This window comes from Salvelinus alpinus, chromosome 7, assembly GCF_045679555.1.
Source record: "Salvelinus alpinus chromosome 7, SLU_Salpinus.1, whole genome shotgun sequence".
NCBI classification, from domain to species: domain Eukaryota; kingdom Metazoa; phylum Chordata; class Actinopteri; order Salmoniformes; family Salmonidae; genus Salvelinus; species Salvelinus alpinus.
The window spans coordinates 15,746,227-15,770,521 of NC_092092.1; the positions used below are offsets into that span (position 1 = coordinate 15,746,227).

Genomic DNA, 24,295 nt, shown 5'->3' on the forward strand with positions numbered 1-24,295 from the left:
TGCTGTTGTCCTGGGGCTCTGTGGGGTGTGTTTGTGTTTGTGAACAGAGCCCTAGGACCAGCTTGCTTAGGGGACTCTTCTCCAGGTTCATCTCTCTGTAGGTGATGGCTTTGTTATGGAAGGTTTGGGAATCGCTTCCTTTTAGGTGGTTGTAGAATTTAACGGCTCTTTTCTGGATTTTGATAATTAGTGGGTATCGGCCTAATTCTGCTCTGCATGCATTATTTGGTGTTCTACGTTGTACACGGAGGATATTTTTGCAGAATTCTGCATGCAGAGTCTCAATTTGGTGTTTGTCCCATTTTGTGAAATCTTGGTTGGTGAGCGGACCCCAGACCTCACAACCATAAAGGGCAATGGGCTCTATGACTGATTCAAGTATTTTTAGCCAGATCCTAATTGGTATGTTGAAATTTATGTTCCTTTTGATGGCATAGAATGCCCTTCTTGCCTTGTCTCTCAGATCGTTCACAGCTCTGTGGAAGCTACCTGTGGTGCTGATGTTTAGGCCGAGGTATGTATAGTTTTTTGTGTGCTCTAGGGCAACGGTGTCTAGATGGAATTTGTGGTCCTGGCGACTGGACCTTTTTTGGAACACCATTATTTTGGTCTTACTGAGATTTACTGTCAGGGCCCAGGTCTGACAGAATCTGTGCAGAAGATCTAGGTGCTGTTGTAGGCCCTCCTTGGTTGGTGACAGAAGCACCAGATCATCAGCAAACAGTAGACATTTGACTTCGGATTCTAGTAGGGTGAGACCGGGTGCTGCAGACTGTTCTAGTGCCCGCGCCAATTCGTTGATATATATGTTGAAGAGGGTGGGGCTTAAGCTGCATCCCTGTCTCACCCCACGACCCTGTGAGAAGAAATGTGTGTGTTTTTTGCCAATTTTAACCGCACACTTGTTGTTTGTGTACATGGATTTTATAATGTCGTATGTTTTACCCCCAACACCACTTTCCATCAATTTGTATAGCAGACCCTCATGCCAAATTGAGTCGAAGGCTTTTTTGAAATCAACAAAGCATGAGAAGACTTTGCCTTTGTTTTGGTTTGTTTGGTTGTCAATTAGGGTGTGTAGGGTGAATACATGGTCTGTTGTACGGTAATTTGGTAAAAAGCCAATTTGACATTTGCTCAGTACATTGTTTTCATTGAGGAAATGTACGAGTCTGCTGTTAATGATAATGCAGAGTATTTTCCCAAGGTTACTGTTGACGCATATTCCACGGTAGTTATTGGGGTCAAATTTGTCTCCACTTTTGTGGATTGGGGTGATCATTCCTTGGTTCCAAATATTGGGGAAGATGCCAGAGCTAAGGACGATGTTAAAGAGTTTTAATATAGCCAATTGGAATTTGTTGTCTGTATATTTGATCATTTCATTAAGGATACCATCAACACCACAGGCCTTTTTGGGTTGGAGGGTTTTTATTTTGTCCTGTAACTCATTCAAGGTAATTGGAGAATCCAGTGGGTTCTGGTAGTCTTTAATAGTTGATTCTAGGATTTGTATTTGATCATGTATATGTTTTTGCTCATTATTCTTTGTTATAGAGCCAAAAAGATTGGAGAAGTGGTTTACCCATACATCTCCATTTTGGATAGATAATTCTTCGTGTTGTTGTTTGTTTAGTGTTTTCCAATTTTCCCAGAATTGGTTAGAGTCTATGGATTCTTCAATTACATTGAGCTGATTTCTGACGTGCTGTTCCTTCTTTTTCCGTAGTGTATTTCTGTATTGTTTTAGTGATTCACCATAGTGAAGGCGTAGACTCAGGTTTTCCGGGTCTCTATGTTTTTGGTTGGACAAGTTTCTCAATTTCTTTCTTAGATTTTTGCATTCTTTATCAAACCATTTGTCATTGTTGTTCATTTTCTTCGGTTTTCTATTTGAGATTTTTAGATTTGATAGGGAAGCTGAGAGGTCAAATATACTGTTAAGATTTTCTACTGCCAAGTTTACACCTTCACTATTGCAGTGGAACGTTTTACCCAGGAAGTTGTCTAAAAGGGATTGAATTTGCTGTTGCCTAATTGTTTTTTGGTAGGTTTCCAAACTGCATTCCTTCCATCTATAGCATTTCTTAATGTTACTCAGTTCCTTTGGCTTTGATGCCTCATGATTGAGTATTGCTCTGTTCAAGTAGACTGTGATTTTGCTGTGTTCTGATAGGGGTGTCAGTGGGCTGACTGTGAACGCTCTGAGAGACTCTGGGTTGAGGTCAGTGATAAAGTAGTCTACAGTGCTACTGCCAAGAGATGAGCTATAGGTGTACCTACCATAGGAGTCCCCTCGAAGCCTACCATTGACTATGTACATACCCAGCGTGCGACAGAGCTGCAGGAGTTGTGACCCGTTTTTGTTGGTTATGTTGTCATAGTTGTGCCTAGGTGGGCATATGGGGGAGGGAATGCTGTCACCTCCAGGTAGGTGTTTGTCCCCCTGTGTGCTGAGGGTGTCAGGTTCCTGTCCAGTTCTGGCATTTAGGTCGCCACAGACTAATACATGTCCCTGGGCCTGGAAATGATTGATTTCCCCCTCCAGGATGGAGAAGCTGTCTTCATTAAAGTATGGGGATTCTAGTGGGGGGATATAGGTAGCACACAGGAGGACATTTTTCTCTGTTAAGATAATTTCCTTTTGAATTTCAAGCCAAATGTAAAATGTTCCTGTTTTGATTAATTTAATGGAGTGAGTTAGGTCTGCTCTATACCAAATTAGCATTCCCCCTGAGTCCCTTCCCTGTTTCACACCTGGTAGTTTGGTGGATGGGACTACCAGCTCTCTGTAACCTAGAGGGCAACCAGTGGGTCCGTCTCCTCTATACCATGTTTCTTGCAGGATGACAATGTCTGCATTACCGATTTCTTTGGTGAAGTCCGGGTTCCTGCTCTTTAGGCCAAAGGCAGATGACCTCAGACCTTGGATATTCCAGGATGATATAGTGAAGGCTTTTTGTTCCATAAAGTGTCCAATGTTGTTGGTCGGGGTTTGGCCTCAGGCCAGTAAGTGTGAGCAGAGCCTGCTGAGCATCTGGTACATGCCGTTGGCTTGGGCGAGTGTAAGATTGGGGGTTGGGCCTGTTTGCCCGCTCACTACCTGGGCGTATGTGTGACTTCCATGTTGATGCCCTCTTTGCGGGGGTGGGGTGCATGGGGTGGGCAGGAGTGGCATGGGTCTGATCTGAGGGGGCCTAAATTGGGTGTGGGCATGGTTGATGTGGGGGGGGTGTGTAGGTCTAGGGGGGGGTCCTGGAGGTCTTGGAGGGTGTCTCGCTGGTCTGGGTGGGGTGTCTATTGATCTGTTGCTCCTGTGTGAAGTGTTGGGGCTTCGTTTGAGAGCGATGTCCTTTAGAGTCCGGGCAAAGGTGGGCACTGCTGCCTTGTAGAGGTGGACCTGGTCATAGAGGCTGTTCAAGTCCAGGGTGGAGTGGTGGGCCAGAAAAACATTTGGTTTTGAGGCACAGTCACGGGAAATGCTTGCGTTTACCCGCTGTATTGTAGCAGGGTGGAAGTCTTTTCGTGGTAGCAGGGTGGAGATAACCACTTGTGCGTTGGGGAAAGTAGAATAAGCTTTTTCAATCACTCCCTTCAGTGCTGTGGCCACCCTTTCCTGCTGTGCTCTCAGGTCGTTTGTGCCTGTGTGTATTATTATGTGGCTAGGTGAGCCTAGTTTGTCCTCAGACAGAAGGTCTAGGGCGCACTGGGTGTTTGGACACCAGAGTTTAGACACACTGTGTTTGGGAAAAAGTTTATTTTCTTCTATATATTTCCCATTTGAGTCCATAAGGAGAAAAATCTGTGTCTTGTGTTTGTCCTCAGTGGGTGTGGGGGGGTTGTCAGGAGGGCTATCGGGGTGGCTGACAGGGGGGGTGCTCAGAGGGGGTGAGAGCTGCTGGGCTTGGGGTTTTTCTTTTGTCTGTTCTGTTGTGATGTCGTTTCTATGGTCAGGGTCTGGTGTGGACTGTTCTGCTGTGGTGTCGAGACTTTTGTCGGGTGCTGTGGTGGGCTGTTCTGCTGGCGTCTCTGTGGGGATGGCCACCTCCCTAGTGGGTTGTTCTCTGTCACATGCCATCCCCCTCAACCTCTCCTCCAGCAGTCTGATCCTCTCCTCCATCCCCCTCTCCCTCTCCTCCAGCAGTCTGATCCTCTCCTCTAGTGCTTTGTTCTGCTCCTGCTTCTGCTCTTTCTCCTGTTGAAGTTGTCTCACCACTGTACAGAGTGCAGATATGTCTCTCTCCACCTCCAGCTCTCCTGGTCTGGTTAAGGGGTTGTTGTGCTGGACTGTTGTATGGGTCTGTGCTGACTGGAGTGTAATCACCTGCTGTTCCAGCTCCACCTGCCTTACCTCCAGCTGGGTAAATTTATCCTTCATTTCAATGAGGGAGGAGTGCTCTGTACTGGGAGGCTGACTGTTTGCTGAGGGTTGCTCGTCTGTGGGGTTATATGGTGAAGAGGTCTGGTCTGACCCGCTTGGGGTGGGGGTATCTTTATCAAGGGAGAGCTTCTCCTGCTGGGCTAATTCTTTGATTTGGTGAAAGTCCAGCTGAAACTGTTTGTGATTGCCCTGTACCATTACTGTTCCAGACTTATATAGATTTATATTAGCTGACTCCTCGTTGTCAAGAATCCTGAGTTTCCACCCCTCGTTAACCCCCCCTCTCTTAACAGAGGGGTAGTGTGCTAATATAGCACTGTGCCATGCCAGGGGATGGTTTGTGTGGAAGATAAGGTTGCTGATGTTCCCATTTTTGTAATAGTCAGCAAAAAGTGTCTCTTGATTTTCCATAAGGAGCTTCATTTTGTGATCTTTTCTTGCCTTATCATTCTTAACACTCACAGGGTAATGTATTTTAATTACCTCTGAACAGCGGGAGGCAGCTTCTAAGGCCTCTCCATTTGGTTGGGGTAGACTATTCGACTCTCCTGCCATTGTTGGGCTAATGTGCTTTGACACCTCTCACTTGACACGTCAGTGCTAGTTGAAGCTGTATCAAGTCAGTTCCAGGTTGGGTGGTGTTTTCAGGTTTCTGTTGTTTTCCAGAGAATATGCTGTAAAGAATTATAAACCTTGGTTGTTGTGAACTTTTCAGGTGATTCCGTAATTCCGTCCAAAATCAGGTTGTAGGTTTTGAGTTTTGATTTGAAGTGAAGGTTATGTAGTAGAGGGTAGCATCCTGTATGTGTTCCTGACAAAAAATCCAAGTTTATCTAACTCTAAACCTATCTTTTTTAAAGAAAATGCTGAAAAATGCAGGAGCTCATCTGATCATGACCTCTCTCTCTCTCTCTCTCTCTCTCTCTCTCTCTCTGTGTCTCTGTCTCTGTCTCTGTGTCTCTGTCTCTGTCTCGCTCTCTCTCTCTCTCTCTCTCTCTCTCTCTCTCTCTCTCTCTCTCTCTCTCTCTCTCTCTCTCTCTGTCTCTCTGTCTCTCTGTCTCTCTGTATCAAGTTGGACATAGACTACTGCTTCACCAACCCCTGTCAGAATGGTGCGCTGTGCTTCAACGTGGCTAAAGACTACTACTGTGGCTGTTCAGAAGACTACGAGGGAAAAAACTGCTCTCACCTCAAAGACCACTGTCACACCACCACGTGCAAAGGTACCCCCTTTCTCTCCCTCTTCCCTCTCTCTCCCCTCTCCCTCCTTCTCTTTTCTCTCTTTCCCTTCTTCTCTCCATAAACCCTGTGTTTTTCCAGTGCTGTGTGTAAGGTGATATGGGTTGTGTGCTACAAAGCCATGCTGAGTAAGGGTTAAACCCCTTGCCCACACACACACACACACACACACACACACACACACACACACACACACACACACACACACACACACACACACCTCTCCCACAGGAGAAATACCTACATCTGTCTCTCCTCAGCTTTCTGATAATAACCCCTCATGATCAATCCCCTAATAACACGCTGTTTCCAACCAGTCGTGTGTGTGTGTGTGTGTGTGTGTGTGTGTGTGTGTGTGTGTGTGTGTGTGTGTGTGTGTGTGTGTGTGTGTGTGTGTGTGTGTGTGTGTGTGTGTGTGTGTGTGTGTGTGTGTGTGTGTGTGTGTGTGTGTGTGTGTGTGTGTGTGGGCAAGGGGTTTAACCCTTACTCAGCATGGCTTTGTAGGAACGACATGGTGGGTTCTGTCTGTGTTCTCCTTAGCAACGACATGGTGGGTTCTGTCTGTGTTCTCCTTAGCAACGACATGGTGGGTTCTGTCTGTGTTCTCCTTAGCAACGACATGGTGGGTTCTGTCTGTGTTCTCCTTAGCAACGACATGGTGGGTTCTGTCTGTGTTCTCCTTAGGAACGACATGGTGGGTTCTGTCTGTGTTCTCCTTAGGAACGACATGGTGGGTTCTGTCTGTGTTCTCCTTAGCAACGACATGGTGGGTTCTGTCTGTGTTCTCCTTAGGAACGACATGGTGGGTTCTGTCTGTGTTCTCCTTAGGAACGACATGGTGGGTTCTGTCTGTGTTCTCCTTAGGAACGACATGGTGGGTTCTGTCTGTGTTCTCCTTAGGAACGACATGGTGGGTTCTGTCTGTGTTCTCCTTAGGAACGACATGGTGGGTTCTGTCTGTGTTCTCCTTAGGAACGACATGGTGGGTTCTGTCTGTGTTCTCCTTAGGAACGACATGGTGGGTTCTGTCTGTGTTCTCCTTAGGAACGACATGGTGGGTTCTGTCTGTGTTCTCCTTAGGAACGACATGGTGGGTTCTGTCTGTGTTCTCCTTAGCAACGACATGGTGGGTTCTGTCTGTGTTCTCCTTAGGAACGACATGGTGGGTTCTGTCTGTGTTCTCCTTAGGAACGACATGGTGGGTTCTGTCTGTGTTCTCCTTAGCAACGACATGGTGGGTTCTGTCTGTGTTCTCCTTAGCAACGACATGGTGGGTTCTGTCTGTGTTCTCCTTAGGAACGACATGGTGGGTTCTGTCTGTGTTCTCCTTAGCAACGACATGGTGGGTTCTGTCTGTGTTCTCCTTAGGAACGACATGGTGGGTTCTGTCTGTGTTCTCCTTAGGAACGACATGGTGGGTTCTGTCTGTGTTCTCCTTAGGAACGACATGGTGGGTTCTGTCTGTGTTCTCCTTAGCAACGACATGGTGGGTTCTGTCTGTGTTCTCCTTAGCAACGACATGGTGGGTTCTGTCTCTCCTTAGGAACGACATGGTGGGTTCTGTCTGTGTTCTCCTTAGCAACGACATGGTGGGTTCTGTCTGTGTTCTCCTTAGGAACGACATGGTGGGTTCTGTCTGTGTTCTCCCTAGGAACGACATGGTGGGTTCTGTCTGTGTTCTCCTTAGGAACGACATGGTGGGTTCTGTCTGTGTTCTCCTTAGGAACGACATGGTGGGTTCTGTCTGTGTTCTCCTTAGCAACGACATGGTGGGTTCTGTCTGTGTTCTCCTTAGGAACGACATGGTGGGTTCTGTCTGTGTTCTCCTTAGGAACGACATGGTGGGTTCTGTCTGTGTTCTCCTTAGGAACGACATGGTGGGTTCTGTCTGTGTTCTCCTTAGGAACGACATGGTGGGTTCTGTCTGTGTTCTCCTTAGGAACGACATGGTGGGTTCTGTCTGTGTTCTCCTTAGGAACGACATGGTGGGTTCTGTCTGTGTTCTCCTTAGGAACGACATTGTGGGTTCTGTCTGTGTTCTCCTTAGGAACGACATGGTGGGTTCTGTCTGTGTTCTCCTTAGGAACGACATGGTGGGTTCTGTCTGTGTTCTCCTTAGGAACGACATGGTGGGTTCTGTCTGTGTTCTCCTTAGGAACGACGGTAGGCAATTAAGGTCACAGTTATGAAAACTTAGGACACTAAAGAGGCCTTTCTACTGATTCTGAAAACCACCAAAAGAAAGATGCCCAGGGTCCCTGCTCATCTGCGTGAACGTGCCTTAGGCATGCTGCTAGGAGGCATGAGGACTGCAGATGGGGCCAGGGCAATAAATTACAATGTCCGTACTGTGAGACGCCTAAGACAGCGCTACAGGGAGACAGGACGGACAGCTGATCGTCCTCACAGTGGCAGACCACGTGTAACAACACCTGCACAGGATCAGTACATCCCAACATCACACCTGCGGGACAGGTACAGGATGGCAACAACAACTGCCCGAGTTACACCAGGAGCGCACAATCCCTCCATCAGTGCTCAGACTGTCTGCAATATGCTGAGAGAAGCTGGACTGAGGGCTTGTAGGCCTGTTGTAAGGCAGGTCCTCACCAGACATCACCGGCAACAACGTCACTTATGGGCACAAACCCACCGTCGCTGGACCAGACAGGTCTGGCAAAAAGTGCTCTTCACTGACGAGTCGTGGTTTTGTCTCACCAGGGGTGATGGTCGGATGGTCTGATTCGCGTTTATCGTGAAGGAATGAGCGTTACACCGAAGCCTGTACTCTGGAGCGGGATCGATTTGGAGGTGGAGGGTCCGTCATGGTCTGGGGCGGTCACAGCATCATCGGACTGAGCTTGTTGTCATTGCAGGCAATCTCAACGCTGTGCGTTACAGGGAAGACATCCTCCTCCCTCATGTGGTACCCTTCCTGCAGGCTCATCCTGACATGACCCTCCAGCATGACAATGCCACCAGCCATACTGCTCGTTCTGTGCGTGATTTCCTGCAAGACAGGAATGTCAGTGTTCTGCCATGGCCAGCGAAGAGCCCGGATCTCAATCCCATTGAGCACATCTGGGACCTGTTGGATCGGAGGGTGAGGGCTAGGTCCATTCCCCCCAGAAATGTCCAGGAACTTGCAGGTGCCTTGGTGGAAGAGTGGGGTAACATCTCACAGCAAGAACTGGCAGATCTGGTGCAGTCCATGAGGAGGAGATGCACTGCAGTACTTAATGCAGCTGGTGGCCACACCAGATACTGACTGTTACTTTTGATTTTGACCCCGTCCCCTTTGTTCAGGTACACATTATTCCATTTCTGTTAGTCACATGTCTGTGGAACTTGTTCAGTTTATGTCTCAGTTGTTGAATCTTGTTATGTTCATACAAATATTTACACATGTTAAGTTTGCTGAAAATAAACGCAGTTGACAGTGAGAAGACGTTTCTTTTTTTTGCTGAGTTTATTTCCCATTTCAGTCCCTAAGGAAATCTGTGGGTGTGGGGGGGTTGTCAGGAGGGCTATCAGGGTGGCTGACAGGGGGGGTGAGATCCCCTGGGCTTGGGGTTCTTCATTTGCCCCGCTGTGATTCCGACGCTCTGGTCCAGGGTCTGGGGTGGATTGTTCTGTTGTGGTGTTGAGACATTTGTCGGGAGCTGAGGTGGGCTGTTCTGATGGCTTCTCTGCGGGGGTGGCCCCCTCTCTAGTGGGTTGTTCTCTGTCACACGCCATCCCCGTCACCCTCTCCTCCATCCCCCTCATCCTCTCCTCCATCCCCCTCATCCTCTCCTCCATCCCCCTCACCCTCTCCTCCAGCACCCTCACCCTCTCCTCCATCCCCCTCACCCTCTCCTCCATCCCCCTCACCCTCTCCTCCATCCCCCTCCATCCCCCTCACCCTCTCCTCCATCCCCCTCACCCTCTCCTCCATCCCCCTCCATCCCCCTCACCCTCTCCTCCATCCCCCTCACCCTCTCCTCCATCCCCCTCACCCTCTCCTCCAACAGTCTGATCCTCTCCTCCATCCCCCTCACCCTCTCCTCCAGCAGTCTGATCCTCTCCTCCATCCCCCTCACCCTCTCCTCCATTCCCCTCACCCTCTCCTCCATCCCCCTCCATCCCCCTCACCCTCTCCTCCATCCCCCTCACCCTCTCCTCCATCCCCCTCATCCTCTCCTCCATCCCCCTCCATCCCCCTCACCCTCTCCTCCATCCCCCTCACCCTCTCCTCCATCCCCCTCATCCTCTCCTCCATCCCCCTCATCCTCTCCTCCATCCCCCTCTCCCTCTCCTCCATCACCCTCACCCTCTCCTCCATCCCCCTCACCCTCTCCTCCATCCCCCTCACACTCTCCTCCAGCAGTCTGACCCTCTCCCCCCCCCCTCACCCTCTCCTCCAGCAGTCTGACCCTCTCCCCCCCCCTCACCCTCTCCTCCATCAGTCTGACCCCCCCCCCTCACCCTCTCCTCCATCCCCCTCACCCTCTCCTCCATCCCCCTCATCCTCTCCTCCATCCCCCTCACCCTCTCCTCCATCCCCCTCCATCCCCCTCTCCCTCTCCTCCATCCCCCTCACCCTCTCCTCCATCCCCCTCACCCTCTCCTCCATCCCCCTCACACTCTCCTCCAGCAGTCTGACCCTCTCCCCCCCCCTCACCCTCTCCTCCAGCAGTCTGACCCTCTCCCCCCCCTCACCCTCTCCTCCATCAGTCTGACCCCCCCCCCTCACCCTCTCCTCCATCCCCCTCACCCTCTCCTCCATCCCCCTCATCCTCTCCTCCATCCCCCTCATCCTCTCCTCCATCCCCCTCATCCTCTCCTCCATCCCCCTCACCCTCTCCTCCATCCCCCTCCCCCTCTCCCCCCCCCCTCGCCCTCTCCTCCAGCAGTCTGACCCTCTCCCCCCCCCTCACCCTCTCCTCCATCCCCCTCACCCTCTCCTCCATCCCCCTCCATCCCCCTCCATCCCCCTCATCCTCTCCTCCATCCCCCTCACCCTCTCCTCCATCCCCCTCCCCCTCTCCCCCCCCCTCACCCTCTCCTCCAGCAGTCTGACCCTCTCCCCCCTCTCCCTCTCCTCCATCCCCCTCACCCTCTCCTCCATCCCCCCTCCATCCCCCTCCATCCCCCTCATCCTCTCCTCCATCCCCCTCACCCTCTCCTCCATCCCCCTCACCCTCTTCTCCAGCAGTCTGACCCTCTCCCCCCCCCTCTCCCTCTCCTCCATCCCCCTCATCCTCTCCTCCATCCCCCTCACCCTCTCCTCCAGCAGTCTGACCCTCCCCCCCCCCTCCCCCTCACCCTCTCCTCCATCCCCCTCCCCCTCCCCCTCTCCTCCATCAGTCTGACCCTCTCCTCCATCCCCCCCCCCCCCTCACGCTCTCCTCCACCCCCCCCCCCCTCACCCTCTCCTCCATCCCCATCCCCCCCCCCCCCCCTCACCCTCTCCTCTAGTGCTCTGTTCTTCTCCTGTTGATGTTGTCTCACCACAGGCCAGAGTGCAGATACAGTCGGAAGTTTACATACACCTTAGCCAAATACATTTAATCCTAGTACAAATTCCCTGTAAGTTAGGATCACCACTTTATTTTAAGAATGTGAAATGTCAAAATAGTAGTAGAGAGATTGATTTATTTCAGATTTTATTTCTTTCATCACATTACCAGTGGGTCGGAAGTTTACATACACTCAATTAGTATTTGGTAGCATTGCCTTTAAATTGTTTAACTTGTGTCAACGTTGTAAATGTAAACAAACACTGTATAGCCTCATAACATGGTTATAACCATAATGTTGATATCATGGATGGTCAGTCCTGTATAGCCTCATAACATGGTTATAACTATAATGTTGATATCATGGATGGTCAGTCCTGTATAGCCTCATAACATGGTTATAACTATAATGTTGATATCATGGATGGTCAGTCCTGTAATGCCTCATAACATGGTTATAACTATAATGTTGACATCATGGATGGTCAGTCCTGTATAGTCTCATAACATGGTTATAACTATAATGTTGATATCATGGACGGTCAGTCCTGTGTAGCCTCATAACATGGTTATAACCATAATGTTGATATCATGGAGGGTCAGTCCTGTATAGCCTCATAACATGGTTATAACCATAATGTTGATATCATGGATGGTCAGTCCTGTATAGTCTCATAACATGGTTATAACTATAATGTTGATATCATGAACGGTCAGTCCTGTGTAGCCTCATAACATGGTTATAACCATAATGTTGATATCATGGATGGTCAGTCCTGTGTAGCCTCATAACATGGTTATAACTATAATGTTGATATCATGGACGGTCAGTCCAGGCCCGTCCCTCTGACTGTTTGAAATCCCTATCAGTCATCTCAGCTTCCATGCGTGTATAAAATGCAACTCCCCCTCCCCTCCTCCACAGTGATTGACAGCTGCACGGTTGCCGTGGGATCCACCAGTACCCCTGGCGGGGAGCGGTACATCTCCTCCAACGTGTGTGGTCCTCACGGACGCTGTCGGAGCCAGGCTGGAGGACAGTTCAGCTGTGACTGCCAGGAGGGCTTCAGAGGAACATACTGTCACGAGAGTAAGACATGACAAAGAGCATTCATAGAGGATTCATAGGCGTACATAGACATTACATGAACCTACATAGACCTTACATAGACCCTAATAGACATACTAGACCATACATAGACATTACATAGACCTACATAGACCTTACATAGACCCTAATAGACATACTAGACCATACATAGACATTACATGAACATAGACCTTACATAGACCCTAATAGATATTATATAGACCCTAATAGACGTACTAAACCATACATAGACCTACTTAGATATTACATAGACATTACATGAACCTACATAGACCCTAATAGATATTACATAGACCCTAATAGACATACTAGACCATACATAGACCTACTTAGATATTACATAGACATTACATTGACCTGCATAGACCTACATAGACATTACATTGACCTACATAGACATTACATAGACCTACATAGACATTACATTGACCTACATAGACATTACATTGACCTACATAGACATTACATAGACCTACATAGACATTACATTGACCTACATAGACATTACATTGACCTACATAGACATTACATTGACCTACATAGACATTACATTGACCTACATAGACATTACATTGACCTACATAGACATTACATTGACCTACATAGACATTACATAGACCTACATAATGTTCTTGACATTTTCCAGATTGACTGTACTTGATCTTTTTCCAAATAGGGCTATCCTCTGTATACCACCCCTACCTTGTCACAACACAACCGATTGGCTCAAACGGATTAAGAAGGAATGACATTCCACAAATTAACTTTGAACAAGGCACACCTGTTAATTGAAATGCATTCCAGGTGACTAACTCATGAAGCTGGTTGAGAGAATGCCAAGAGTGTGCAAAGCGGTCATCAAGGCAAAAGAGTGGCTATTTGAAGAATCTCAAATATAAAATATATGTTGATTTGTTTAACACTTTGTTGGTTACTACATGATTCCACATGTGTTATTTCATAGTGTTGATGTCGTCACTATTATTTTACAATGTAGAAAATATTTAAAAAATCAAGAAAAACCCTGGAATGACTAGGTGCACACACACACGTAAATACACACACACACACACACACACGTATACACACACACACACACGTAAATACACACACACGTATACACACACATGTATATCCACACACACACACACATATGTATACACATGTATACAATCTTTGCCAAATGTTTTGAGAATGACACAAATATTAATTTTCACAAAGTCTGCTGCCTCGGTTTGTATGATGGCAATTTGCATATACTCCAGAATGTTATGAAGAGAGATCAGATGAATTGCAAATAATTGCAAAGTCCCTCTTTGCCATGCAAATGAACTGAATCCCCCAAAAACATTTCCACGGCATTTCAGCCCTGCCACAAAAGGACCAGCTGACATCATGTCAGTGATTCTCTCGTTAACACAGGTGTGAGTGTTGACGAGGACAAGGCTGGAGATCACTCTGTCATGCTGATCGAGTTTGAATAACAGACTGGAAGCTTCAAAAGAAGGGTGGTGCTTGGAATCATTGTTCTTCCTCTGTCAACCATGGTTACCTGCGAGGAAACACGTGTCATCATCATTGCTTTGCACAAAAATGGTTTCACAGGCAAGGATATTGCTGACAGTAAGATTGCACCTAAATCAACCATTTATCGGATCATTAAGAACTTCAAGGAGAGTGGTTCAAATGTTGTGAAGAATGCTTCAGGGCACCCAAGAAAGTCCAGCAAGCGTCAGGACCGTCTCCTAAAGTTGATTCAGCTGTGGGATCGGGGCACCACCAGTACAGAGCTTGCTCAGGAATGGCAGCAGGCAGGTGTGAGTGCATCTGCACGCACAGTGAGGCGAAGACTTTTGGAGGATTGCCTGTTGTCAAGAAGGGCAGCAAAGAAGCCACTTCTCTCCAGGAAAAACATCAGGGACAGACTGATATTCTGCAAAAGGTACAGGGATTGGACTGCTGAGGACTGGGGTAAAGTCATTTTCTCTAATGAATCCCATTTCCGATTGTTTGGGGCATCCGGAAAAAGCTTGTCCGGAGAAGACAAGGTGAGCGCTACCATCAGTTCTGTGTCATGCCAACAGTAAAGCATCCTGAGACCATTCATGTGTGGGGTTGCTTCTCAGCCAAGGGAGTGGGTTCACTCACAATTTTGCTTAAGAACACAGCCATGAATAAAGAATGGTACCAACACATCCTCCGAGAGCAACTTCTCCCAACCATCCAGGAACAGTTTAGTGACGAACAATGCCTTTTCCAGCATGATGGAGCACCTTGCCATAAGGCAAAGTGATAACTAAGTGGCTCGGGGAACAAAACATCGATATTTTGGGTCCATGGCCAGGAAACTCCCCAGACCTTAATCCCATTGAGAACTTGTGGTCAATCCTCAAGAGGCAGGTGGACAAACGAAAACCCACAAATTCTGACAAACTCCAAGCATTGATTATGCAAGAATGGGCTGTCATCAGTCAGGATGTGGCCCAGAAGTTAATTGACAGCATGCCAGGGCGGATTGCAGAGGTCTTGAAAAAGAAGGGTCAACACTGCAAATATTGACTCTTTGCATCAACTTCATGTAATTGTCAACAAAAGCCTTTTACACTTATGAAATGCTTGTAATTATACTTCAGTATTCCATAGTAACATCTGACAAAAATATCTAAAGACACTGAAGAAGCAAACTTTGTGTAAATTAACATTTGTGTCATTCTCAAAACGTTTGGCCACGACTGTACACACTTGTATACACATACTACATTGCACTGTTGGTTAGAGCCTGTAAGTCAGCATTACACCTGTTGTTTTCAGAGCATGTGACTAATAACATTTGATTTGATTTGACTACATTCCACAACTAAACTAAAGAGCAACACACAAGTGTTTCTAATGGCCTCACTCTCCCTCTCCCTCCCTCTCCCTCTCCCTCCCTCTCCCTCTCCCTCTCCCTCTCCCTCTCCCTCTCCCCTCACTCTCCCTCTCCCTCTCCCTCTCCCCTCTCTCTCCCTCTCCCTCTCTCCCTCTGCCCTCTCTCTCCCTCTCCCCTCTCTCTCCCTCTCTCTCGCTGTCTCCACTTCCCCCTCTCTCCCGCCCTCTCCCTCTGCCCCCTGCTCTCTCCCTCTGCCCCCTCTCTCCCTCTCCCCCTGCTCTCTCCCTCTGCCCCCTCTCTCCCTCTCCCCCTGCTCTCTCTCTCTCTCTCTCTCTCTCTCTCTCTCTCTCTCTCTCTCTCTCTCTCTCTCTCTCTCTCTCTCTCTCTCTCTCTCCCCCCCTCTCTCCCTCTCTCCCCTGCTCTCTCTCTCCCCTCTCTCTCCCTTTCCCCTCTCTCCCCCTCTCTCTCCCTTCCCCCATCCCCTCAGATATTAATGATTGTGAGAGCAACCCGTGTGGTAACGGAGGAACCTGTATTGATAAAGTCAGTGTATACCAGTGTATCTGTGGAGACGGCTGGGAGGGGGACCACTGTGAGATCAGTAAGTACACTGTTTATTATGTTTAGAATAATGTGTTCAAGGTTTATCGATAAAGAGTCATAGATGTCCATGAGGAGACCTATGATAGGTCATAGGTGATATGGCACAGAAATGGAGATGGAACCACTGCCTCCGCAGCACTACCACTAGACCAGCCCCCTGGCAGGCAGCACTACCACTAGACCAGCCTCCTGGCAGGCAGCACTACAACTATACCAGCCCCCTGGCAGGCAGCACTACCACTAGACCAGCCCCCTGGCAGGCAGGCAGCACTACCACTAGACCAGCCCCCTGGCAGGCAGGCAGCACTACCACTAGACCAGCCCCCTGGCAGGCAGGCAGCACTACCACTAGACCAGCCCCCTGGCAGGCAGCACTACCACTAGACCAGCCCCCTGGCAGGCAGCACTACCACTAGACCAGCCCCCTGGCAGGCAGCACTACCACTAGACCAGCCCCCTGGCAGGCAGCACTACCACTAGACCAGCCTCCTGGCAGGCAGCACTACCACTATACCAGCCCCCTGGCAGGCAGCACTACCACTAGACCAGCCCCCTGGCAGGCAGCACTACCACTAGACCAGCCCCCTGGCAGGCAGCACTACCACTAGACCAGCCCCCTGGCAGGCAGGCAGCACTACCACTAGACCAGCCACCTGGCAGGCAGCACTACCACTAGACCAGCCCACTGGCAGGCAGCACTACAACTAGACCAGCCCCCTGGCAGGCAGCACTACCACTAGACCAGCCCCCTGGCAGGCAGGCAGCACTACCACTAGACCAGCCCCCTGGCAGGCAGCACTACCACTAGACCAGCCCCCTGGCAGGCAGCACTACCACTAGACCAGCCCCCTGGCAGGCAGCACTACCACTAGACCAGCCCCCTGGCAAGCAGCACTACCACTAGACCAGCCCCCTGGCAGGCAGGAAGCACTACCACTAGACCAGCCCCCTGGCAAGCAGCACTACCACTAGACCAGCCCCCTGGCAAGCAGCACTACCACTAGACCAGCCCCCTGGCAGGCAGCACTACCACTAGACCAGCCCCCTGGCAGGCAGCACTACCACTAGACCAGCCCCCTGGCAGGCAGCACTACCACTAGACCATCCCCCTGGCAGGCAGCACTACCACTAGACCAGCCCCCTGGCAGGCAGCACTACCACTAGACCAGCCCCCTGGCAGGCAGGAAGCACTACCACTAGACCAGCCCCCTGGCAAGCAGCACTACCACTAGACCAGCCCCCTGGCAGGCAGCACTACCACTAGACCAGCCCCCTGGCAGGCAGCACTACCACTAGACCAGCCCCCTGGCAGGCAGCACTACCACTAGACCATCCCCCTGGCAGGCAGCACTACCACTAGACCAGCCCCCTGGCAGGCAGCACTACCACTAGACCAGCCCCCTGGCAGGCAGGCAGCACTACCACTAGACCAGCCCCCAGGCAGGCAGGCAGCACTACCACTAGACCAGCCCCCTGGCAGGCAGCACTACCACTAGACCAGCCCCCTGGCAGGCAGCACTACCACTAGACCAGCCCCCTGGCAGGCAGGCAGCACTACCACTAGACCAGCCCCCTGGCAGGCAGCACTACCACTAGACCAGCCCCCTGGCAGGCAGCACTACCACTAGACCAGCCCCCTGGCAGGCAGCACTACCACTAGACCAGCCCCCTGGCAGGCAGGCAGCACTACCACTAGACCAGCCCCCTGGCAGGCAGGAAGCACTACCACTAGACCAGCCCCTTGGCAGGCAGCACTACCACTAGACCAGCCCCCTGGCAGGCAGGCAGGCAGCACTACCACTAGACCAGCCCCCTGGCAGGCAGGCAGGCAGCACTACCACTAGACCAGCCCCCTGGCAGGCAGGCAGGCAGCACTACCACTAGACCAGCCCCCTGGCAGGCAGCACTACCACTAGACCAGCCCCCTGGCAGGCAGCACTACCACTAGACCAGCCCCCTGGCAGGCAGGAAGCACTACCACTAGACCAGCCCCCTGGCAGGCAGGCAGGCAGCACTACCACTAGACCAACTCCCTGGCAGGCAGCACTACCAATAGACCAGCCCCCTGGCAGGCAGCACTACCACTAGACCAGCCCCCTGGCAGGCAGCACTACCACTAGACCAGCCCCCTGGCAGGCAGCACTACCACTAGACCAGCCCCCTGACAGGCAGCACTACCACTAGACCAGCCCCCTGGCAGGCAGCACTACCACTAGACCAGCCTCCTGGCAGGCAGCACTACCACTATACCAGCAGCCCACTGGCAGGCAGCACTACCACTAGACCAGCCCCCTGGCAGGCAGCACTACCACTAGACCAGCCCCCTGGCAGGCAGCACTACCACTAGACCAGCCCCCTGGCAGGCAGCACTACCACTAGACCAGCCCCCTGGCAGGCAGCACTACCACTAGACCAGCCTCCTGGCAGGCAGCACTACCACTAGACCAGCCCCCTGGCAGGCAGCACTACCACTAGACCAGCCCCCTGGCAGGCAGCACTACCACTAGACCAGCCCCCTGGCAGGCAGCACTACCACTAGACCAGCCCCCTGGCAAGCAGCACTACCACTAGACCAGCCCCCTGGCAGGCAGGAAGCACTACCACTAGACCAGCCCCCTGGCAAGCAGCACTACCACTAGACCAGCCCCCTGGCAAGCAGCACTACCACTAGACCAGCCCCCTGGCAGGCAGCACTACCACTAGACCAGCCCCCTGGCAGGCAGCACTACCACTAGACCAGCCCCCTGGCAGGCAGCACTACCACTAGACCATCCCCCTGGCAGGCAGCACTACCACTAGACCAGCCCCCTGGCAGGCAGCACTACCACTAGACCAGCCCCCTGGCAGGCAGGAAGCACTACCACTAGACCAGCCCCCTGGCAAGCAGCACTACCACTAGACCAGCCCCCTGGCAGGCAGCACTACCACTAGACCAGCCCCCTGGCAGGCAGCACTACCACTAGACCAGCCCCCTGGCAGGCAGCACTACCACTAGACCATCCCCCTGGCAGGCAGCACTACCACTAGACCAGCCCCCTGGCAGGCAGCACTACCACTAGACCAGCCCCCTGGCAGGCAGGCAGCACTACCACTAGACCAGCCCCCAGGCAGGCAGGCAGCACTACCACTAGACCAGCCCCCTGGCAGGCAGCACTACCACTAGACCAGCCCCCTGGCAGGCAGCACTACCACTAGACCAGCCCCCTGGCAGGCAGGCAGCACTACCACTAGACCAGCCCCCTGGCAGGCAGCACTACCACTAGACCAGCCCCCTGGCAGGCAGCACTACCACTAGACCAGCCCCCTGGCAGGCAGCACTACCACTAGACCAGCCCCCTGGCAGGCAGGCAGCACTACCACTAGACCAGCCCCCTGGCAGGCAGGAAGCACTACCACTAGACCAGCCCCTTGGCAGGCAGCACTACCACTAGACCAGCCCCCTGGCAGGCAGGCAGGCAGCACTACCACTAGACCAGCCCCCTGGCAGGCAGGCAGGCAGCACTACCACTAGACCAGCCCCCTGGCAGGCAGGCAGGCAGCACTACCACTAGACCAGCCCCCTGGCAGGCAGCACTACCACTAGACCAGCCCCCTGGCAGGCAGCACTACCACTAGACCAGCCCCCTGGCAGGCAGGAAGCACTACCACTAGACCAGCCCCCTGGCAGGCAGCACTACCACTAGACCAGCCTCCTGGCAGGCAGCACTACCACTAGACCAGCCCCCAGGCAGGCAGGCAGCACTACCACTAGACCAGCCCCCTGGCAGGCAGCACTACCACTAGACCAGCCTCCTGGCAGGCAGCACTACCAACTATACCAGCCCCCTGGCAGGCAGCACTACCACTAGACCAGCCCCCTGGCAGGCAGCACTACCACTAGACCAGCCCCCTGGCAGGCAGCACTACCACTAGACCAGCCCCCTGGCAGGCAGCACTACCACTAGACCAGCCCCCTGGCAGGCAGCACTACCACTAGACCAGCCTCCTGGCAGGCAGCACTACCACTATACCAGCAGCCCACTGGCAGGCAGCACTACCACTAGACCAGCCCCCTGGCAGGCAGCACTACCACTAGACCAGCCCCCTGGCAGGCAGGCAGCACTACCACTAGACCAGCCCCCTGGCAGGCAGCACTACCACTAGATCAGCCCACTGGCAGGCAGCACTACCACTAGACCAGCCCCCTGGCAGGCAGGCAGCACTACCACTAGACCAGCCCCCTGGCAGGCAGCACTACCACTAGACCAGCCCCCTGGCAGGCAGCACTACCACTAGACCAGCCCCCTGGCAGGCAGGCAGCACTACCACTAGACCAGCCCCCTGGCAGGCAGGAAGCACTACCACTAGACCAGCCCCTTGGCAGGCAGCACTACCACTAGACCAGCCCCCTGGCAGGCAGGCAGGCAGCACTACCACTAGACCAGCCCCCTGGCAGGCAGGCAGGCAGCACTACCACTAGACCAGCCCCCTGGCAGGCAGGCAGGCAGCACTACCACTAGACCAGCCCCCTGGCAGGCAGCACTACCACTAGACCAGCCCCCTGGCAGGCAGCACTACCACTAGACCATCCCCTGGCAGGCAGGAAGCACTACCACTAGACCAGCCCCCTGGCAGGCAGGCAGGCAGCACTACCACTAGACCAACTCCCTGGCAGGCAGCACTACCAATAGACCAGCCCCCTGGCAGGCAGCACTACCACTAGACCAGCCCCCTGGCAGGCAGCACTACCACTAGACCAGCCCCCTGGCAGGCAGCACTACCACTAGACCAGCCCCCTGACAGGCAGCACTACCACTAGACCAGCCCCCTGGCAGGCAGCACTACCACTAGACCAGCCTCCTGGCAGGCAGCACTAACACTATACCAGCAGCCCACTGGCAGGCAGCACTACCACTAGACCAGCCCCCTGGCAGGCAGCACTACCACTAGACCAGCCCCCTGGCAGGCAGCACTACCACTAGACCAGCCCCCTGGCAGGCAGCACTACCACTAGACCAGCCCCCTGGCAGGCAGCACTACCACTAGACCAGCCTCCTGGCAGGCAGCACTACCACTAGACCAGCCCCCTGGCAGGCAGCACTACCACTAGACCAGCCTCCTGGCAGGCAGCACTACCACTAGACCAGCCCCCAGGCAGGCAGGCAGCACTACCACTAGACCAGCCCCCTGGCAGGCAGCACTACCACTAGACCAGCCTCCTGGCAGGCAGCACTACAACTATACCAGCCCCCTGGCAGGCAGCACTACCACTAGACCAGCCTCCTGGCAGGCAGCACTACCACTAGACCAGCCCCCTGGCAGGCAGGCAGGCAGCACTACCACTAGACCAGCCCCCTGGCAGGCAGGCAGGCAGCACTACCACTAGACCAGCCCCCTGGCAGGCAGCACTACCACTAGACCAGCCCCCTGGCAGGCAGCACTACCACTAGACCAGCCCCCTGGCAGGCAGGAAGCACTACCACTAGACCAGCCCCCTGGCAGGCAGGCAGGCAGCACTACCACTAGACCAACTCCCTGGCAGGCAGCACTACCAATAGACCAGCCCCCTGGCAGGCAGCACTACCACTAGACCAGCCCCCTGGCAGGCAGCACTACCACTAGACCAGCCCCCTGGCAGGCAGCACTACCACTAGACCAGCCCCCTGACAGGCAGCACTACCACTAGACCAGCCCCCTGGCAGGCAGCACTACCACTAGACCAGCCTCCTGGCAGGCAGCACTACCACTATACCAGCAGCCCACTGGCAGGCAGCACTACCACTAGACCAGCCCCCTGGCAGGCAGCACTACCACTAGACCAGCCCCCTGGCAGGCAGCACTACCACTAGACCAGCCCCCTGGCAGGCAGCACTACCACTAGACCAGCCCCCTGGCAGGCAGCACTACCACTAGACCAGCCTCCTGGCAGGCAGCACTACCACTAGACCAGCCCCCTGGCAGGCAGCACTACCACTAGACCAGCCTCCTGGCAGGCAGCACTACCACTAGACCAGCCCCCAGGCAGGCAGGCAGCACTACCACTAGACCAGCCCCCTGGCAGGCAGCACTACCACTAGACCAGCCTCCTGGCAGGCAGCACTACAACTATACCAGCCCCCTGGCAGGCAGCACTACCACTAGACCAGCCTCCTGGCAGGCAGCACTACCACTAGACCAGCCCCCTGGCAGGCAGCACTACCACTAGACCAGCCCCCTGGCAGGCAGCACTACCACTAGACCAGCCCCCTGGCAGGCAGCACTACCACTAGACCAGCCTCCTGGCAGGCAGCACTACCACTATACCAGCCCCCTGGCAGGCAGCACTACCACTAGACCAGCCCCCTGGCAGGCAGCACTACCACTAGACCAGCCCCCTGGCAGGCAGGCAGCACTACCACTAGACCAGCCCCCTGGCAGGCAGCACTACCACTAGATCAGCCCACTGGCAGGCAGCACTACCACTAGACCAGCCCCCTGGCAGGCAGGCAGGCAGCACTACCACTAGACCAGCCCCCTGGCAGGCAGGCAGGCAGCACTACCACTAGACCAGCCCCCTGGCAGGCAGGCAGGCAGCACTACCACTAGACCAGCCCCCTGGCAGGCAGCACTACCACTAGACCAGCCCCCTGGCAGGCAGCACTACCACTAGACCAGCCCCCTGGCAGGCAGGAAGCACTACCACTAGACCAGCCCCCTGGCAGGCAGGCAGGCAGCACTACCACTAGACCAACTCCCTGGCAGGCAGCACTACCAATAGACCAGCCCCCTGGCAGGCAGCACTACCACTAGACCAGCCCCCTGGCAGGCAGCACTACCACTAGACCAGCCCCCTGGCAGGCAGCACTACCACTAGACCAGCCCCCTGACAGGCAGCACTACCACTAGACCAGCCCCCTGGCAGGCAGCACTACCACTAGACCAGCCTCCTGGCAGGCAGCACTACCACTATACCAGCAGCCCACTGGCAGGCAGCACTACCACTAGACCAGCCCCCTGGCAGGCAGCACTACCACTAGACCAGCCCCCTGGCAGGCAGCACTACCACTAGACCAGCCCCCTGGCAGGCAGCACTACCACTAGACCAGCCCCCTGGCAGGCAGCACTACCACTAGACCAGCCTCCTGGCAGGCAGCACTACCACTAGACCAGCCCCCTGGCAGGCAGCACTACCACTAGACCAGCCTCCTGGCAGGCAGCACTACCACTAGACCAGCCCCCAGGCAGGCAGGCAGCACTACCACTAGACCAGCCCCCTGGCAGGCAGGCAGCACTACCACTAGACCAGCCCCCTGGCAGGCAGCACTACCACTAGACCAGCCCCCTGGCAGGCAGCACTACCACTAGATCAGCCCACTGGCAGGCAGCACTACCACTAGACCAGCCCCCTGGCAGGCAGGCAGCACTACCACTAGACCAGCCCCCTGGCAGGCAGCACTACCACTAGACCAGCCCCCTGGCAGGCAGCACTACCACTAGACCAGCCCCCTGGCAGGCAGGCAGCACTACCACTAGACCAGCCCCCTGGCAGGCAGGAAGCACTACCACTAGACCAGCCCCTTGGCAGGCAGCACTACCACTAGACCAGCCCCCTGGCAGGCAGGCAGGCAGCACTACCACTAGACCAGCCCCCTGGCAGGCAGGCAGGCAGCACTACCACTAGACCAGCCCCCTGGCAGGCAGGCAGGCAGCACTACCACTAGACCAGCCCCCTGGCAGGCAGCACTACCACTAGACCAGCCCCCTGGCAGGCAGCACTACCACTAGACCAGCCCCCTGGCAGGCAGGAAGCACTACCACTAGACCAGCCCCCTGGCAGGCAGGCAGGCAGCACTACCACTAGACCAACTCCCTGGCAGGCAGCACTACCAATAGACCAGCCCCCTGGCAGGCAGCACTACCACTAGACCAGCCCCCTGGCAGGCAGCACTACCACTAGACCAGCCCCCTGGCAGGCAGCACTACCACTAGACCAGCCCCCTGGCAGGCAGCACTACCACTAGACCAGCCTCCTGGCAGGCAGCACTACCACTAGACCAGCCCCCAGGCAGGCAGGCAGCACTACCACTAGACCAGCCCCCTGGCAGGCAGCACTACCACTAGACCAGCCTCCTGGCAGGCAGCACTACAACTATACCAGCCCCCTGGCAGGCAGCACTACCACTAGACCAGCCTCCTGGCAGGCAGCACTACCACTAGACCAGCCCCCTGGCAGGCAGCACTACCACTAGACCAGCCTCCTGGCAGGCAGCACTACCACTATACCAGCCCCCTGGCAGGCAGCACTACCACTAGACCAGCCCCCTGGCAGGCAGCACTACCACTAGACCAGCCCCCTGGCAGGCAGGCAGCACTACCACTAGACCAGCCCCCTGGCAGGCAGCACTACCACTAGATCAGCCCCCTGGCAGGCAGCACTACCACTAGACCAGCCCCCTGGCAGGCAGCACTACCACTAGACCAGCCCCCTGGCAGGCAGCACTACCACTAGACCAGCCCCCTGGCAGGCAGCACTACCACTAGACCAGCCCCCTGGCAGGCAGCACTACCACTAGACCAGCCCCCTGGCAGGCAGCACTACCACTAGACCAGCCCCCTGGCAGGCAGCACTACCA

The 24,295-nt window shown here is 54.0% G+C and overlaps 1 protein-coding gene across 1 annotated transcript in view; it reads left to right on the forward strand.

Moving 5' to 3' along the window:
• Nucleotides 1-24,295, forward strand: part of LOC139580533 (protein jagged-1b-like) — a 173,087-nt gene that overhangs the window by 88,867 nt on the left and 59,925 nt on the right. Inside the window, exons 13-15 of the mRNA XM_071409310.1 lie at nucleotides 5,454-5,604; nucleotides 12,047-12,211; nucleotides 15,589-15,702. Coding sequence (XP_071265411.1) covers nucleotides 5,454-5,604; nucleotides 12,047-12,211; nucleotides 15,589-15,702 — 430 coding nt within the window. The remainder of the gene's footprint in view (nucleotides 1-5,453; nucleotides 5,605-12,046; nucleotides 12,212-15,588; nucleotides 15,703-24,295) is intronic.